The following is an 18,698-nucleotide window of genomic DNA, read 5'->3' as shown; positions in this document are numbered from 1 at the left end:
CAGTTGCTTTCCAGCAATTGTATTTCCAGCCCCAACCCCAACAGAGCGACAGGTGATTAGATAACAAGGTCCAGGTGGGCCATCTACGCACCTGTCGCTGCAGGCCACGCCCCCTCCACAGTTAGCTTCAGAATAACAATGTTATTACAAAGAATAAGAGACCTACTATACTCTAGAAATGTTGTTTTTACTTAAAGATGCACGCGTTTAGTTGTGTTCAGTGTTAAAAAAAATATTATATGGCTCTTACGGAAATATATTTTAAAATATTTGGCTTTTTGGCTCTCTCAGCCAAAAAGGTTCCCGACCCCTGTCCTAGGTGATATGCTTTACATTAGTGTGTGCGTTATTGTAATTTATTCCGTAAGTAAGCTGTTACGCGCATGGCAGGACCTAGCAACTACCACATAACCGCGTAGATACAACAGAAAAACCTAGTATCTCAAGGGACCAATCGGAGCTTCTTTATCAGTCGCCTTATTGTCTTTAACGAGACATTTGCAGGAATGGGGGCCGACGGTCAACCTGATTATGTGATATTATGGCACGAGGGGATATTTGGAAGATTGGCCCAGGACGTTGCAAGCACCTTCATTAAATGTATTGTTCTTGATTCTTCCCCCTTGCATACTCTTTTGGGCAGATAACTGCGGAGGTCAAAATAAAAACTGGACGCTGTACACGGCTCTTGCCCGATGTGCAAACGCAGAACGGGGCCCACCCGAGATTGTGATAAAATATCTGGAGAAAGGGCACACGTTCATGAGAGCAGATTCAATCGGCAAAAAAAATGAAAGCTCAAGAAAACATCGATACGTTTGATGACTTTGTAGATCTTTGTAAGACAGCATCAAGATGGATTGGCTTTCCTTTGTTTTCTCAATATCAGCTAGAAGTGAGTTACTAGGTTTTGCCTTTGGACGGGAGATATGCGGTCCTCTCCAAGGTTTCTCATAGTCATCATTGTCACCGACGTCCCACTGGGTGTGAGTTCTCCTTGCCCTTATGTGGGCTCTACCGAGGATGTCGTTGTGGTTTGTGCAGCCCTTTGAGACACTAGTGAATTGTGAAGTGAATTATATTTATATAGCGCTTTTCTCTAGTGACTCAAAGCGCTTTTACATAGTGAAACCCAATATCTAAGTTACATTTAAACCAGTGTGGGTGGCACTGGGAGCACGTGGGTAAAGTGTCTTGCCCAAGGACACAACGGCAGTGACTAGGATGGCGGAAGCGGGAATCGAACCTGCAACCCTCAAATTGCTGGCGCGGCCACTCTACCAACCGAGCTATACCGCCCCACTAGTGATTTAGGGCTATGTAAATAATCATTGATTGATTGATTGATTATCACAAATACAGTGTTGACCTGGTAAGTTTACCCCTCACAAAGATATATACATGCCACACATTTTATGTCAGCTTTATTTTCAACCGATACAGAATGTAAAATTAAAAAGCAGGTAAATTAGGGCTGAGCGATTCATACGATTGTCATCGTTGATCGCGATTAATTTGAGTTCGATCACAGTGATCAGTTTTTAGCATATTTCCTTGATTAAACATGCCGAAAATGTCTGTTGGAAGTTACCGCTGTAGTAAACAGGGCGCTGCTCCGTAATCCAACATACCACAGGGATTGGAGTGATTGAGTGCATATTTGTGTAAAAGTAGTCACGGGTGCGTGTTTATGTCCATAAGCCTGGAAGTCGCTGCATTCGGCATGAAGTTTGGAAATGAACACCTGACTGGCAATGCTTGGAAAAAAGGATTCCATCCATCCATCCATTTTCTACCGCTTATTTCCTTTTGAGGGCGCTGGGGCCTATCTCGGCTACAATCGGGCATAAGGCGGGGTACACCCTGGACAAGTCGCCATCTCATCGCAGATAAACAGACAACATTCACACACTAGGGCCAATTTAATGTTGCCAGTCAACCTATCCCCAGGTGCAGGTCTATGGAAGTGGGAGGAAGCCGGAGTACCCGGAGGGAACCCACGCAGTCACGGGGAGAACATGCAAACTCCACACGGAAAGATCCCGAGCCTGGGATTTAAACCCAAGACTGCAGGACCTTCGTGTTGTGGGGCAGACGCACTAACCCCTCTTCCACCGTGAAGCACTGAAAAAAAGGATTCAAGAAATCTTATTGTCCAAAATTTGGCCAAATCGGTACCACCAGATCAATCGTTCAGACCCCACCTTTTGTGGGCTCTGAACCGAGGATGTCGTTTTGGCTCGTGCAGCCCTTTGAGACACTCTGCGGGCTATAGAGCGTTTTCCGTTCGGGCTCCAGTACTCTGGAATGCCCTCCCGGTAACAGTTCGAGATGCTACCTCAGTAGAAGCATTTAAGTCTCACCTTAAAACTCATCTGTATACTCTAGCCTTTAAATAGACTTCCTTTCTAGACCAGTTGATCTGCCGCTTCTTTTCTTTCTCCTATGTCCCCCCCTCCCTTGTGGAGGGGGTCCGGTCCGATGACCATGGATGAAGTACTGGCTGTCCAGAGTCGAGACCCAGGATGGACCGCTCGTCGGGACCCAGGATGGACCGCTCGCCTGTATCGGTTGGGGACATCTCTACGCTGCTAATCCGCTTGAGATGGTTTCCTGTGGACGGGACTCTCGCTGCTGTCTTGGATCCGCTTGAACTGAACTCTCGCGGCTGTGTTGGAGCCACTATGGATTGAACTTTCACAGTATCATGTTAGACCCGCTCGACATCCATTGCTTTCGGACCCCTAGAGGGGGGAGGGGGGGGGGGTGCCCACATCTGAGGTCCTCTCCAAGGTTTCTCATAGTCAGCATTGTCACTGGCGTCCCACTGGATGTGAATTCTCCCTGCCCACTGGGTGTGAGTTTTCCTTGCCCTTTTGTGGGTTCTTCCGAGGATGTTGTAGTCGTAATGATTTGTGCAGTCCTTTGAGACATTTGTGATTTGGGGCTATATAAATAAACATTGATTGATTGATTATTGCAGTTCTGTGTGTTGCGGGGTCAGGTTTGGTTTTGGAATTGGATTGCATTGTTATGGTATTGTTGTGTATTGTTTCAAAGAATTGATGGAAAAAAAAAATTTAAATGAGAATCGCGATTCGTATTCGAATCGATTTTTCCCTACACCCCTAATATTTAAATATGTAAATGCATTTATTTTATATTATTTTTTGTAAAAAAAAACAACAACAACTTAATCCCAATCCTACATGTCTTTTAACGTTTGATTGATTTTCGAGTCCAGTTGCCAGTCGGATGGGCATTTCCCGATGTTAAATTTGCATGTGCGTAATAAACGGCTCCCAACCGGAACTCGGGTTCCCTCGTCCAATTAAAAATGACCTTTCAAAAGACTCGACTCGTTCGCGAAACGCCGATTCATTCCAGCCAACATGGCGGTGCTCGTCATGCACACGGTGCCAAAGTACCTGAGACATATCAAACATGGACTTGGGACAAGTCGTCATCTTCACCTCTCCGTCAGGTTGGTGTTCTCGGAGATAAACTTAGCGGTGGCCGAGTCGGCGAGGCCGTTCGAAAGTGTTTATTCTAATGCGGAGAGTCAACATTGTCAAGTTCCGGCATGCTAAGCTAACAAGATAGCACACTCAGTGACGCACTGTTCGCCGCCTTCTTTTTAAACTTCATAACTTCACATTTACATCATTATTTAAACTGAAGCTCGTTAAAATGATTCACACCTCCAATGGAAATTAACTTAGTTACTGTTTTAAAAATAGTACATAATTACGTCGCATGGGTAGTTTGAGTGAAGCGTATTCAAGGTCAAAATAAAGCCAACTTTTCTGTGTAAATAAACACACTAAACCTATTATGTGCACTTTGTAGACGTTTATTGTAAACTTTAACCTTGTTGGAATGAGTGGTTGCTTGTAAACAAGTTGCCGCAACATTAAATCACGGTGTAGTTTTCATGCGCTAAATAAAGCAGCATAGCTGATAGTGTGTCGTTCGCGAACGATTCGAGTGAACGTACTGAACCGAATCACTTCATGAACTGATTCGTTCCTTTCTCAGTTCAGTTGAGCTTCGCCGCGACCATGTACCGAAATCTGTTACCTATCGGAATTTGTAACTCCAGGGGGCGACGTTACCATGGCGTTTGTTTGATGGTTAAAGGTGAACATTATCACCAAACCTATGCAAGTGTCAATATATACCTTGATGTTGCAGAAAAAAAGACCATGTATTTTTTTAACCGATTTCCGAACTCTAAATGGGTGAATTTTGGCAAATTAAACTCCTTTCTGTTTATCGGTCTTTTAGCGATGACGTCAGAACGTGACGTCGCCGAGGTAACACACCCGCCATATTCATTTTCACATTACAAACACCGGCTCTCAGCTCTGTTATTTTCCGTTTTTTCGACTATTTTTTGGAACCTTGGAGACATGCCTCGTCGGTGTGTTGTCGGAGGGTGTAACAACACTAACAGGGAGGGATTCAAGTTGCACCACTGGCTAGAAATCTGCCGCCAGACCCCCATTGAATGTACCAAAGTGTCTTCACATTTGACCGGCGATACTAAGACAGACATGGCACAGAGATGTATGGATAACCTGCAGATGCATTTCCAACGATTAAGTCAACGAAGTCACAAAGGTGAGTTTTGTAGATCTCTTTGACTCATGTGCTAATCAGACATATTTGGTCACGGCATGACTGCCAGCTAATCGATGCTAACATGCTACTTACGCTAGCTGTATGTACATTTGAAACTAGATACCTACATTTAATGCGGAACAAACACTTACCAATCGACATACTTAAGTTGCACCAGTGTGACAAGATGCGAAAGTCCTGATCGTTTGCTCCGCACATTTTCCCGGCGATGCTAATAAGGCAGCCATGCTATGGGCCACTTCATTAGGTACACCCACGCTATGGCCGAATAGCGTCAATAGCTATTCGCTGAATAGCTTCAATTTCGTTTTCGCTATCTGCCTCCATACTCCGACCATCTGTTTCAATACATGCGTAATCTGTTGAATCGCTTAAGCCGCTGAAATCCAAGTCTGAATCCGAGCTAATGTCGCTATATCTTGCTGTGCTATTCGCCATTGTTTGTTTACATTGGCAGCCCTTTATGACGTCACAGGGAAATGGATAGTGGTTTCGAAGATAAAGAAAATAAGGCACTTCAAAGCTTTATTTAGGGTTATTCCGGGACAGGTAAAATTTTGAAAAAAACTTCAAAAAATACAACAAGCCACTGGGAACTGATTTTTATTGTTTTTAACCCTTTTGAAATTGTGATAATGTTCCCCTTCAAACGGCAAGGCCAAAGAGGAGGCGAAGAAGAACGCTTGCGTAAATGGCGTAAACTATCCGTAATGCTGAAACGTCACTTATCTTTGTTGGAAAATGTATGTGTGTGTGAGAGAATCAAGATCTGATACAATGGACTCATACTATAATGAAAGTAAGTCATTGATTTCAAGAATATGTGTAATTTATTCATGCTGAAATTCTGTCAACTGACGTTGCAGCATTAAGGATAGTTTACACCATTTACGCAAGCGTTCTTCTTCTCCTCTTTGGCCTTGCCATTTAACCATCAAACAAACGCCATGGGAACATCGCCCCCTGGAGTTACAAATTCCGATGGGTAACAGATTTCGGTACAACACCGGTATGAGTGGAACTGGCGCATTCTGTGACTCACTGAACCCTCGACGTCGGCGTCATCATGGGGGCGGTGGGAGGGACTGAGCGAACGATTCGTTCTCTGGATTAACGACATGAATCACTCAGTGAATGACAACCCTCTCGTGATATTTTGATATTTTCTTTGTTATATTTTTAAACATAGGCTACAGAACATTTAGTTTTTATGTTGGCATTTCTGGCTCTTAACTTATTTGTTTTATTTTGAAGGTATTTATTTTAAGTTTACATTTTCTTTGCTACAGAACATTTAGTTTTTATGTTGGCATTTGTTAAGGGTGTCTTAATTTAACATTTGTTTTTGCACTGAATAAACGAGGCCTATTTATTTAACTGTTGATTGCAAGCATTTTAGTGGGCTATTAAATTTTTTTTTATTCCCCACTTTTATTTATCCCGTCGCGGGGATATATATATATATATATATATATATATATATATATATGTATATGTATGTATGTATGTATGTATGTATGTATGTATGTATGTATGTATGTATGTATGTAGGTAGGTGTCCCTCAATCATCAGGAGATTTTAAAATCTCCTGATGATTGAGGGAACCCCTCATGAAACAGATCTGTAGAGATGAAGTAGTCTTGTGATTTTTTCCCACACCTACATATTGCGCTCTACCACGGTATCGAGCACTATTTTCCGGATAATCCAATCAAGACATATATATATATATATATATATATATATATATATATATATATATATATATATATATATATATATATATATATATATATATTTCATGCCATTGGCATCCGTTCTTCATTCATTCTAACAGTTAATGTTGACTCAAGCCACATGAAAAGAAACACACACACGCGCCCCGTCCCCATTATCTCAACACATAACATTTTTATTGCATATTTAAGTTTATATTTCCATTTTTATATTTTTAAATGTAAGCTACAGAAATTGTAGTTTTTATATTGGCATTTCTGGCACTTGGTGTAGTATTTGTTTTGTTTTATTTAAGGTAGCCTATTTATTTTCTCTTTGTTTGCACATTTAAGTTGATATTTTCTTTGTTATATTTTTAAACGTAGGCTGCAGAACATTTTGTTTTTATGTTAGCATTTCTGGCTCTTAATTTATTTGTTGTATTTTGAAGGTATTTATTTTCTTTTTGTTTGCATATTTAAGTTTACATTGTCTTTGCTACAGAACGTTTAGTTTTTATGTTGGCATTTGTTAAAGGGGAACATTATCACAATTTCAAAAGGGTTAAAAACAATAAAAGTCAGTTCCCAGTAGCTTGTTGTATTTTTTGAAGTCTTTTTCAAAATTTTTATCCCTAAAAAAAGCTTTACGGTGCTACAACAAAGATGAGTGGGAGAAGACGCTGCCGAAGGTGAGCCACGTAAATTACAAGCGACATCCTGAAGAGACTATTAGAAAGCAGCTTGAAGATTGTCTGTAAAACCATCCATGCAACATTTTGACCAAAGAACCACAATTTTCCATTTAGAAGAAAATCCATCCATTTTCTTACGCTTATTGACTCCTTTAATGTGCCTTATAATCCGGTGCACCTTATATATGAAATAAGATCCATAATAGACCATTCATCGGCAGTGTGCCTTATAATCCGGTGCGCCCTATGGTCCGGAAAATACGGTACAGTTTGTCATCTTTCCTGTTTTTTTATCCCAGGAACATGTCGGCGTTCCAGGACAGCTGGTTCAAGTCTCTCTTTGTGAGGAAGGTGGACCCCAGGAAGGACGCCCACTCGCACCTGTTGGCCAAGAAGGAGGACAACAACCTGTACAAGGTCCAGTGTAAGTGTCACCATGAATAACGACTGTGTCTCACTGAGTCGGTTAAGTTAAAAAAAAAAAAAAAGAAAGAAATATGTGTCACTTTTGTAGTTCACAACGTGAAGCCAGAGTGCCTCGACGCTTACAACGACCTCTGGTAACAAACTTGGCACTCATGTGGCTCACAGGTCCGCTCACGACTGCTTAATTGTGTCTGTGTGTGTTCGTGTTTTTAGTGAGGGTGTGCTGCCCTCCATCCACGCTGACCCCGAGTACCCCTGTGAGCTTGTAGGAACATGGAACACTTGGTATGGAGAGCAGGACCAAGCAGGTGACTCTCACTCCACTTCTTTACAGCGGAACTTCTGTTTAGGGCTGTCCAAACTTCTTCAGCAAAACAAAAACCATTATGGGCTCATCTCGGCTTGCGTGTAAAATGCGTGCTATCTCTATCTGATACATCAATCCTGCATAGTGTTAACTTCTGCAAAGTGAGCGTATGTGCATACATACATACAAACATATATGTATGTGTATATATTAGGGGTGTAACGGTACGTGTATTTGTATCGAACCGTTTCGGTACGGGGGTTTCGGTTCGGTTCGGAGGTGTACCGAACAAGTACATGCTAGCAGCTAGCAGGCTAGGACAACATGTTAAAGCCAGAGCTGGAAGACTTTCCTGCCTCGTTAATATCTCCCGTTTGGGAACACTTTGGCTGCGCGATACAACAATGGAGGACAGAGGTTTGCTAAGATTGTTCAGCAGCTGCTTCTGACAACACGTCAAAGATGTGTTGCACCCTTCCTGCTTCCGGCTCCCATAGTGTCTCCCTTGCGCGCACAACCCTTCACTCTACCCGGCAGTGGGTCTCCACAGCTCCGGACTCCAGGGTAAATGAAGAGTCCTGCTAATAGTTGCAAATCGTGGCTTTATTGAAGTCTTGCACACAGCCAATCCAACAAAACACCAGCCGCACTCGCGCTAAGGTCCCTCACCTCGCTCGCTCACACACTAACTGACGTCACATGCGTCACATAATAAAGGGCCACACAAACGCTACTCTCATAACACAGTGGTTCTCAACCTTTTTTTAGTGATGTACCCCCTGTGAACATTTTTTTAATTTAAGTACCCCCTAATCACATCAAAGCATTTTTGGTTGGAAAAAAAGATAAAGCACTATGTCATCAGTTTCTGATTTATTAAATTGTATAACAGTGCAAAATATTGCTCATTTGTAGTGGTCTTTCTTGGACTATTTGGAAAGAAAGATATACAAATAACTAAAAACTTGTTGAAAAATAAACAAGTGATTCAATTATAAATAAAGATTTCTACAAATATATGTAATCATCAACTTAAAGTGCCCTCTTTGGGGATTGTAATAGAGATCCATCTGGATTCATGAACTTAAGTCTAAACATTTCTTCACAAAAAAAGAAATCTTTAACATCAATATTTATGGAACATGTCCACAAAAAATCTAGCTGTCAACACTGAATATTGCATTGTTGCATTTCTTTTCACAGTTTATGAACTTACATTCATATTTTGTTGAAGTATTATTCACTAAATATATTTATAAAGGATTTTTGAATTGTTGCTAATCAGAGCAAAGCATTTTTGGTTGAAAAAGAGATAAAGAAGTAAAATATAGCACTATGTCATCAGTTTCTGATTTATTAAATTGTATATCAGTGCAAAATATTGCTCATTTGTAGTGGTCTTTCTTGGACTATTTGTAAAGAAAGATATACAAATAACTAAAAACTTGTTGAAAAATAAACAAGTGATTCAATTATAAATAAAGATTTCTACAAATATATGTAATCATCAACTTAAAGTGCCCTCTTTGGGGATTGTAATAGAGATCCATCTGGATTCATGAACTTAATTCTAAACATTTCTTCACAAAAAAAGAAATCTTTAACATCAATATTTATGGAACATGTCTACAAAAAACGGCAGGCGGTTTTGATGAACGTGGACCCCGACTTAAACAAGTTGAAAAACATATTGGGGTGTTAGCATTTAGTTGTCAATTGTATGGAATATGTACTGTACTGTGTAATCTACTAATAAAAGTCTCAATCAATCAATCAAAAAAAGCACTTTATATGAAGAAAAGTTTTGTTAAGAAACCGTTCTGAGCCTTAACTTATTTAGTTTTTATTTTATATGTTATATATGTATTAACCCTGGCAATGGACCCTGTGTGTATATGTATGTTATGCCATTGTTTACAAATTTGGTAAATAAATAACCCAAAAATTTACATTTTGTTGTTTTCTTACTGTACCGAAAATGAACCGAACCGTGACCTCTAAACCGAGGTACGTACCGAACCGAAATTTTTGTGTACCGTTAGACCCCTAATATATATATGTATTTAAATGTATGTATTAGGGATGTCACGGTATGAATATTTCTTATCCCGGTTATTGTGACCAAAATTATCACGGTTATTATCGCAGTATTTTTAAATGTGCTCAAAATTTAAAAAAAAAAAGTACTTATACTGAAATCTTTTAACCAAGTTTTATTTAAAAAAAACACAAACACACTGAAAATGATTTCCACTGTAAAAAGAAACATTATTCTAGATCAGTGGTTCTCAACCTTTTTTCAGTGATGTACCCCCTGTGAACATTTTTTTAATTCAAGCACCCCCTAATCAGAGCAAAGCATTTTTGGTTGAAAAAAAGAGTTAAAGAAGTAAAATTACAGCACTATGTCATCAGTTTCTGATTTATTAAATTGTATAACAGTGCAAAATATTGCTCATTTGTAGTGGTCTTTCTTGAACTACCCGTATTTCCCTGAATTGCTGCTGGGGCCCTAATTAATTTAAAACCTCTTCTCTCTCCTGCGCTCAACAAAGGCATGCGGTAAAAGTAAGCATGCGCTACTTATCTTAAAACCTCTTCTCACTCCGGCACTTACCAAAGGTATGCAGTAAAAATTTGAGTGTTATGCAAGCTTCGACCTTAAATCCTACTGAATAGCTCTTAATCTTCTTCCCTTTATGCGATTTTCAAATTACCGGTATTGAAATCAGCCTCCTCCATTTTGAAAATGGTGACAGGGGAAATGTCACTCGTGATACTAAGCATGCGCTAATTATTTTGGGAAGCGAGTTTGACCCGGCAGTAATTCAAGGCAGGCGTGTACTATATGCCCTGCGGCAATTCAAGGAAATACGGTGTTTGGAAAAAAATATATAAAAATAAATAAAAACATTTTGAAAAATAAACAGGTGATTCAATTATAAATAAAGATTTCTACACATAGAAGTAATCATCAACTTAAAGTGCCCTCTTTGGGGATTGTAATAGTGATCCATCTGGATTCCTCAACTTAATTCTAAACATTTCTTCACAAAAAAATAAATTTTTAACATTAATATTTATGGAACATGTCCACAAAAAATCTAGCTGTCAACACTGAATATTGCATTTTTGCATTTCTTCATATTTTGTTGAAGTATTATTCAATAAATATATTTATAAAGGATTTTTGAATTGTTGCTATTTTTAGAATATTTAAAAAAAATCTCACATACCCCTTGGCATACCTTCAAGTGCCCCCAGGGGTACTCGTACCCCCATTTGAGAACCACTGTTCTAGATAAATACACTCTTTCATGGACCTCAAGTAGAAATTAAATGTGCATATAAAAGCTACACAAACATTACAAACAAAGCAATATGGTAGAAAAAAATTAATTAAATGAATGTGTACATTGGGCAAGATAGCACTTAATGAACATAAGTGATAATAAAACAAAAAACAATGTAAGAATTTTTCAAGACTGCACTTGATGGGCATGAACCCTAACTGCACTTTTTGTCCATATACATAAAAAATAGTGTTCATGTATGAAATCTAGTCTTACACAGAGGGCTACACGATTATGGCCAAAATAATAATGATTAAGATTATTGTTGATCAATATTGAAATCCTGATTATTCATTGTTGGGTAAAACAGTGTTAGGGTGTGAACATAATACCATAATGTAATTTGCAATGTCGAATATAAGACGTTACCCATACATCTAAAGACAAATATTAGTTGTTTTTTTTCATTAACCGTTAAGTATGAACGTGTCATCTTTTTCTCATTACATGATGCCCTTATCTCTATTTTTACATTTGGATAGAAAGAGGTAATCTTTAAGTTATGTACATTTGCATGTAATAATGTATGTACATGTAGACGGTGTATCGGGTCAGATCCATTAAGAGTTTGAGTAGAAATATGTCGTGTAGGAATTAACTGTACACCATAAAATATTAACGACATGCTATGTCACATGTATGGTTTTTAAAATACTAACTTTATGAAATGGAATAAAAACAAGTAATGTGAAAAAAACATAGTTTTGGATGTCAAAATAAAACACAAAGCAGTTTGGTTAATGAAAATAAAGTAATAAACAGGCTTTGTTCTTCTCTAACAACAACCGTTTGGCCAACAAAAATAAACAGGAGTGATACTTCTCACATCGAATACACAATCTTCACAGCCTGTGTTAAATTTGATGAGATGTTAAAACATTTTTGCTAGTATTAAAGTTATTTGAACACTGATTAAGGTTGCAGTTAATTAAAGGACAAGTGAGGATCCTAGTAAACAAACTACACAACGTTCCCGACGGGTGTAAATCTTTGGGCACTTAACGATTTGATCAGATTCCTGGGGTGACGATTAGATTCTGAATCGATTCTCGATTTAAACAGATTTTTGCAGTGTATTTTTTGATGTAATCATTACAATTAAACGTATTCAAAACAGGTTACAGGTTACAAAATATACTTCTGGCTGCATGGAGATTGCCTAAAAATGTCTTTAAAAAAGGATTCTCATAAAATAAAAAAAATTATATTTTGTTTTTTTAAATCTGATTAATTAGATTTTCATTAGTTTAAAGCAGTGGTTCTTAACCTGGGTTCGATCGAACCCTAGGGGTTCGGTGAGTCGGCCTCAGGGGTTCGGCGGAGGTCAAAACACACCCGACTCATCGTGTAAATACAAACTTCTCCCTCCCTATCTGCGTATTACAGATACGGCAAAAGCTGACTCATTTTTGCAGGTGTGTGATTGGTTGTGGGTTCATGCACTGTGTTGGTTTTGTTGATTGAACAAGGTGATGTTCATGCACGGTTCATTTTGTGCACCAGTAAAAAAAACATGGTAACACATTAGTAATTTAATTTTCCTGAAGGAATCAATAAAGTACTATCTATCTATCTATCTATCTATCTATCTATCTATCTATCTATCTAGTATGGGGAACATATTCACCATTAATTAGTTGCTTATTAACATGCAAATTAGTAACATATTGGCTTTAACTAGTCATTATTAAGTACTTATTAATGCCTTATTCGGCATGGCCTTTTTATAACCCAAACCCTGACCCTTACCCTAACCAAATAACTCTAAATTAAGTCTTTATTACTTAGAATATGTTCCCCTAATGTCCAAATAACTCAAAATTAAGTATGTTACTTAGAATATGTTCCCCATACTAAAGTGTTACCAAAAACATATAACTTTGTCTTGAATTAAAAAAAAAAATTCACTAAGTCGGGTTCGGTGAATGCGTATACGAAACCGGTGGGGTTCGGTACCTCCAACAAGGTTAAGAACCACTGGTTTAAAGGGTTATTGATTATAAAAAACATAAAAAAGATTTGCAATTTTTTTGCGCATCTTTATCAACGAGTTATTTAGCAATTAAATCGCATTTTTGAGGGCTGTGAAATACTCAAACTTTGCAAATCTTCATTTAGTGGTGTTTGGACACTCCTGTACTATTGCGTGATCATATTTTGGCCTGTTTCATTCTGCTTCACACCTTTTTACACTAAAATATGACTGAAAGCATTGCCTGCATATTCAAAGAATGTTCCTCCCCGTGGTCTAGTTCACCTGTGGCGGTATCGAGGAGGTTACCCCGCCCTCACGGAGGTGATGAGCAAACTCAGGCAGAACAAGGTAACAATTGTTTTTGTTTACACCTGGTGCCATGGCAACAAAGACCAAGTGTCATTGTGTGTTTGTGTGCAGATGTTTTTAGAGTACAGACAAGAGAGAGGGAAGATGTTGTTGTCTCGGAGGAATCAGCTGCTGCTGGAGTTCAGCTTCTGGAATGAACCCGTTCCTCGTCCTGGACCCAACATCTACGAGCTGAGATCCTACCAGCTCAGGGTGAGGTCCCCTTTTTTTTTTTAATATATTTTTTTTACCTACAGCGCAGAGTCTTAATGTCCTAATTTCTCCTCGGGCTTGGCTGATAAAATGGTGTTGATATAGATTGTGATAGACACGTATTGATGTCATTAAAAATGTGTGTGTGTTTTCAAAAGTTATGAAGCAAGTGAGGTTGGTTGCATGAAAAACGACACACTCTGGTAACCTAACAAAACAGGAAGTGATCACTGAGCAACGGGAGGCACAAGTTAACAGCCATTCACATAAATGTATCGAGTTTGGTTGCGCCATATTGCCATCTCTCTGTCTATTCTTGGCAGGGAGTGAAAAGAGAAAGTAAAAATGAGTGCTGCAGAGAGCGGAGAAATGGTAGATAGCACCAATAATGTCACTTTGACGGTTTGGCATTTTTTTAATTTTTATTTTTTTAAACGCACTGTAGTGTTTTATTTTCAACCCTCGTCCGTTCTCTATTCAGGTGTACGGAAACCGGTAGGAACTAAAGTGCTGGACTGTATAAATTAAATAATTGACGTTGTCTACTTTAAAATGATAGGAATTTGGTCCAATAATATTTAAAGGCTGCCCTTTGTCACCGATTCTGTTCATAACTTTTATGGACAGAATTTCTAGGCGCAGCCAAGGCGTTGAGGGGTTCCGGTTTGGTGGCCACGGGATTAGGTCTCTGCTTTTTGCAGATGATGTAGTCCTGATGGCTTCATCTGACCGGGATCTTCAGCTCTCACTGGATCGGTTCGCAGCCGAGTGTGAAGCGACCGGAATGAGAATCAGCACCTCCAAGTCCGAGTCCATGGTTCTCGCCCGGAATAGGGTGGAGTGCCATCTCCGGGTTGGGGAGGAGACCCTGCCCCAAGTGGAGGAGTTCAAGTACCTAGGAGTCTTGTTCACGAGTGAGGGAAGAGTGGATCGTGAGATCGACAGGCGGATCGGTGCGGCGTCTTCAGTAATGCGGACATTGTATCGATCCGTTGTGGTGAAGAAGGAGCTGAGCCGGAAGGCAAAGCTCTCAATTTACCGGTCGATCTACGTTCGCGGGCTTCACGGTGGCAGAGGGGTTAGTGCGTCTGCCTCACAATACGAAGTTCCTGCAGTCCTGGGTTCAAATCCAGGCTCGGGATCTTCCTGTGTGGAGTTTGCATGTTCTCCCCGTGAATGCGTGGGTTCCCTCCGGGTACTCCGGCTTCCTCCCACTTCCAAAGACATGCACCTGGGGATAGGTTGATTGGCAACACTAAATTGGCCCTAGTGTGTGAATGTGAGTGTGAATGTTGTCTGTCTATCTGTGTTGGCCCTGCGATGAGGTGGCGACTTGTCCAGGGTGTACCCCGCCTTCCGCCCGATTGTAGCTGAGATAGGCGCCAGCGCCCCCCGCGACCCCAAAAGGGAATAAGCGGTAGAAAATGGATGGATGGATGGATGGATGGATCTACGTTCGCATCCTCACCTATGGTCATGAGCTTTGGGTCATGACCGAAAGGATAAGATCACGGGTACAAGCGGCCGAAATGAGTTTCCTCCGCCGGGTGGCGGGGCTCCCCTTAGAGATAGGGTGAGAAGCTCTGCCATCCGGGAGGAACTCAAAGTAAAGCCGCTGCTCCTCCACATCGAGAGGAGCCAGATGAGGTGGTTCGGGCATCTGGTCAGGATGCCACCCGAACGCCTCCCTAGGGAGGTGTTTAGGGCACGTCCAGCTGGTAGGAGGCCACAGGGAAGACCCAGGACATGTTGGGAAGACTATGTCTCCCGGCTGGCCTGGGAACGCCTCGAGATCCCCCGGGAAGAGCTAGACGAAGTGGCTGGGGAGAGGGAAGTCTGGGCTTCCGTGCTTAGGCTGCTGCCCCCGCGACCCGACCTCGGATAAGCGGAAGATGATGGATGGATATTTAAATAACGATTACTTTATAACATAAATTCTTTTCAATACTTAAATAAGACATGCACCTGGGGATAGGTTGATTGGCAACACGAAATTGGCCCTAGTGTGTGAATGTTGTCTGTCTATCTGTGTTGGCCCTGCGATGAGGTGGAGACTTTTCCAGGGTGTACACCGCCTTCCGCCCGAATGCAGCTGAGAGGCTCCAGCACCCCCCGTAACCCCAACCCCAAAAGGGACAAGCGGTAGAAAATGGATGGATGAAATAAGAATAACAGACCAAATTAGATGTAGAACTGCCATAACTTCCTGCCGTTAAGCCTGCAGAAAATAGTTAAGTTTTTCGGTTTACATTTTTGCACTTTGGCCTACTTTATTACACTTTATCATTTCTAAAATATTCCTTATTTTTGTACCAGAGGTTATTACTGTTTTTTCGGAGTATAAGTCGCTCCCGATTATAAGACGCACCTGCCGAAAATGCATAATAAAGAAGGAAAAAAACATATATAAGTCGCACTGGAGTATAAATCGAATTTTTGGGAGAAATTTATTTGATAATACCCAACACCAAGAATAGACATTTGAAAGGCAATTCAAAATAAATAAAGAATAATGAACAGGCTAAATAAGTCTACGTAATATGACGCATAAATAACCAACTGAGAAGGTGCCTGCTATGTTAACATAACATATTATGGTAAGAGTCATTCAAATAACTATAACATATAAAACATGCTATACGTTTACCAAACAATCTGTCACTCCTAATCGATAAATCCCATGAAATCTTATACATCTCGACTCTTACGTGAATGAGCTAAATAATATTATTTGATATTTTACGGTAATGTGTTAATAATTTCACACATAAGTCGCTCCCGAGTATAAGTCGCACCCCCGGCCAAACTATGAAAAAAAACTGCGTATTATAGTCCGAAAAATACAGTAAGTGATTTCACAATGTTTCTTGTTTCCTAGTCTTGTGTTAACATTTCCTTTCTTTTTTGCTTTGATAGCTGAGGAGGGTTACATTTTAAACAAAAATGTGTACCTTTTCTGTTATTCTCCTCGTCCCTATTTTCAATAGAGAATGAAAAATAATTATCAATATCGACAGATGGGCTTCACGGTGGCAGAGGGGTTAGTGCGTCTGCCTCACAATAAGAAGTTCCTGCAGTCCTGGGTTCAAATCCAGGCTCGGGATCTTTCTGTGTGGAGTTTGCATGTTCTCCCCGTGAATGCGTGGGTTCCCTACGGGTACTCCGGCTTCCTCCCACTTCCAAAGACATGCACCTGGGGATAGGTTGATTGGCAACACTAAATTGGCCCTAGTGTGTGAATGTGAGTGTGAATGTTGTCTGTCTATCTGTGTTGGCCCTGCGATGAGGTGGCGACTTGTCCAGGGTGTACCCCGCCTTCCGCCCGATTGTAGCTGAGATAGGCGCCAGCGCCCCCCGCGACCCCGAAAGGGAATAAGCGGTAGAAAATGGATGGATGGAATATCGACAGATATAAAACACTGATAGTTTTCAGCCATTTTGCTCATCCCCTAATGTCACTTGACGTGTGTGTGTGTGTGTGTGTGTGTGTGTGTGTGTGTGTGTGTGTGTGTGTGTGTGTGTGTGTGTGTGTGTGTGTGTGTGTGTGTGTGTGTGTGTGTGTGTGTGTGTGTGTGTGTGTGTGTTGTTTTTTTGCAGCCAGGCACCATGATCGAGTGGGGCAACTACTGGTAAGTCCTTCCAACTCGTCTATCTCCTCCTCCATCCATACTGTCTGCTCTTTGGACACCTCGGCGTCTCAGCAGCCATTGTTGTCGTCTTCGCGTCCCTCATCAACGATATTTCATTGCTTTTGCAGATTGTAGCAGACAAATGAGTCTACGGTATTTTTATGCTCTCTGCATGACGTCAAACACAAGGCATGCGCGACATAATTGTCATGTGATCCGTGACTGACCTATTAATTTGGACGCACACACGTTTGTGATTGACTGGGATGCAATCAAACCAATACATCAGCAGGATGCTCAGAGCTGATGGGGACATAAAGTGAATGTTGCACTAATTAAAGGAACAATCCATGTGACCGGTCACCTGACGCGTGTGCGCCGTCCGCAGGGCGCGCGCCATCGAGATCCGCCAGCAGAACCAGGAGGCGGTGGGCGGCTTTTTCTCCCAGATCGGAAGCTTGTACCAGGTTCACCACCTGTGGGGTGAGACCACGCTTCTATCCACGCTAACCTTCCTATGAGCGTGATGTTAATTGAATTTTGCCGTCGTCCCTTCAGCCTACAAAGATCTTCAGTCGAGGGAACAGATCAGGAACGCGGCGTGGCACCGAGAAGGCTGGGACGAGGTGGTTTACTACACAGGTGAGTCGGGCCGGGCGCCGCATGGCCGCGCCCCAAACGCAACCTTAACGTGTGTCTCGCTCTCTCTGCAGTGCCCCTCATTCAGCACATGGAGTCTCGAGTCATGATTCCCATGAAGAGCTCGCCCCTGAAGTAAGCCCCGCCCCCATCTTGACTGTCAGAGGCGCTTTTGCCACCTGGACTCTCCATCATCCTCCTGTGACAACAACACGCCAGAATAAACGCCAACTTACCGATCGATTGATTGCCCTAAAAATGTCGAGCTCCATGGCGATGTTGAGCGTCACGTGAAGCTTTTTGGGTTGAAAAAGTAGATGCTAGTAAAAAAGGATCGCAGCAGGTCTTCACAGAGTGCTAGTTACTTTGTTTGGTCACAAGGTATGTAGTGAGGGTAGGTATTCGCACTCCCTACATGGATGAGAGATTACTGTGCTGGAATAATAAGTTGTACATACTGAAATTAAACTCATTAAAATGGGGGAAAAGTCTCGTCATATTTGTTATAATTGCGGCATAGATCAATCAAAAAAAAAGGTTGTTTTATCACCGCTGGTGACAAACTGGAGACGTCTGGCTCATGGAGATGTGGCGTTCGCCAACAAATCCAACCCTGTGAACGGCTCTTTAAGGCAACGATGAGAACATTTTCCCACATAGAATCGGCTCCTCAAGCTCCGGTTCCCTTGAAAGAGCCATAAATCCCATCTTTACTGGCTGATTTAGATTTGAGCGTGATAAAATGTGGTCATC

The 18,698-nt window shown here is 41.0% G+C and overlaps 1 protein-coding gene across 1 annotated transcript; it reads left to right on the top strand.

Moving 5' to 3' along the window:
- Positions 1 to 3,327: 3,327 nt before the first annotated feature.
- Positions 3,328 to 18,433, top strand: LOC133551977 (protein NipSnap homolog 2-like). Its single transcript, XM_061899193.1, has 10 exons — positions 3,328 to 3,484; positions 7,355 to 7,479; positions 7,570 to 7,615; positions 7,695 to 7,789; positions 13,394 to 13,464; positions 13,537 to 13,677; positions 17,275 to 17,306; positions 17,695 to 17,789; positions 17,865 to 17,948; positions 18,020 to 18,433. The coding sequence occupies exons 1-10, from the start codon at positions 3,393 to 3,395 to the stop codon at positions 18,082 to 18,084; spliced, it is 846 nt and encodes a 281-aa protein (XP_061755177.1). The 5' UTR covers positions 3,328 to 3,392; the 3' UTR covers positions 18,085 to 18,433.
- Positions 18,434 to 18,698: the final 265 nt, after the last annotated feature.

The sequence above is a fragment of the Nerophis ophidion genome, linkage group LG04, assembly GCF_033978795.1.
Source record: "Nerophis ophidion isolate RoL-2023_Sa linkage group LG04, RoL_Noph_v1.0, whole genome shotgun sequence".
Classification (NCBI taxonomy): domain Eukaryota; kingdom Metazoa; phylum Chordata; class Actinopteri; order Syngnathiformes; family Syngnathidae; genus Nerophis; species Nerophis ophidion.
This window is presented reverse-complemented; position numbering and strand designations above follow the sequence as displayed.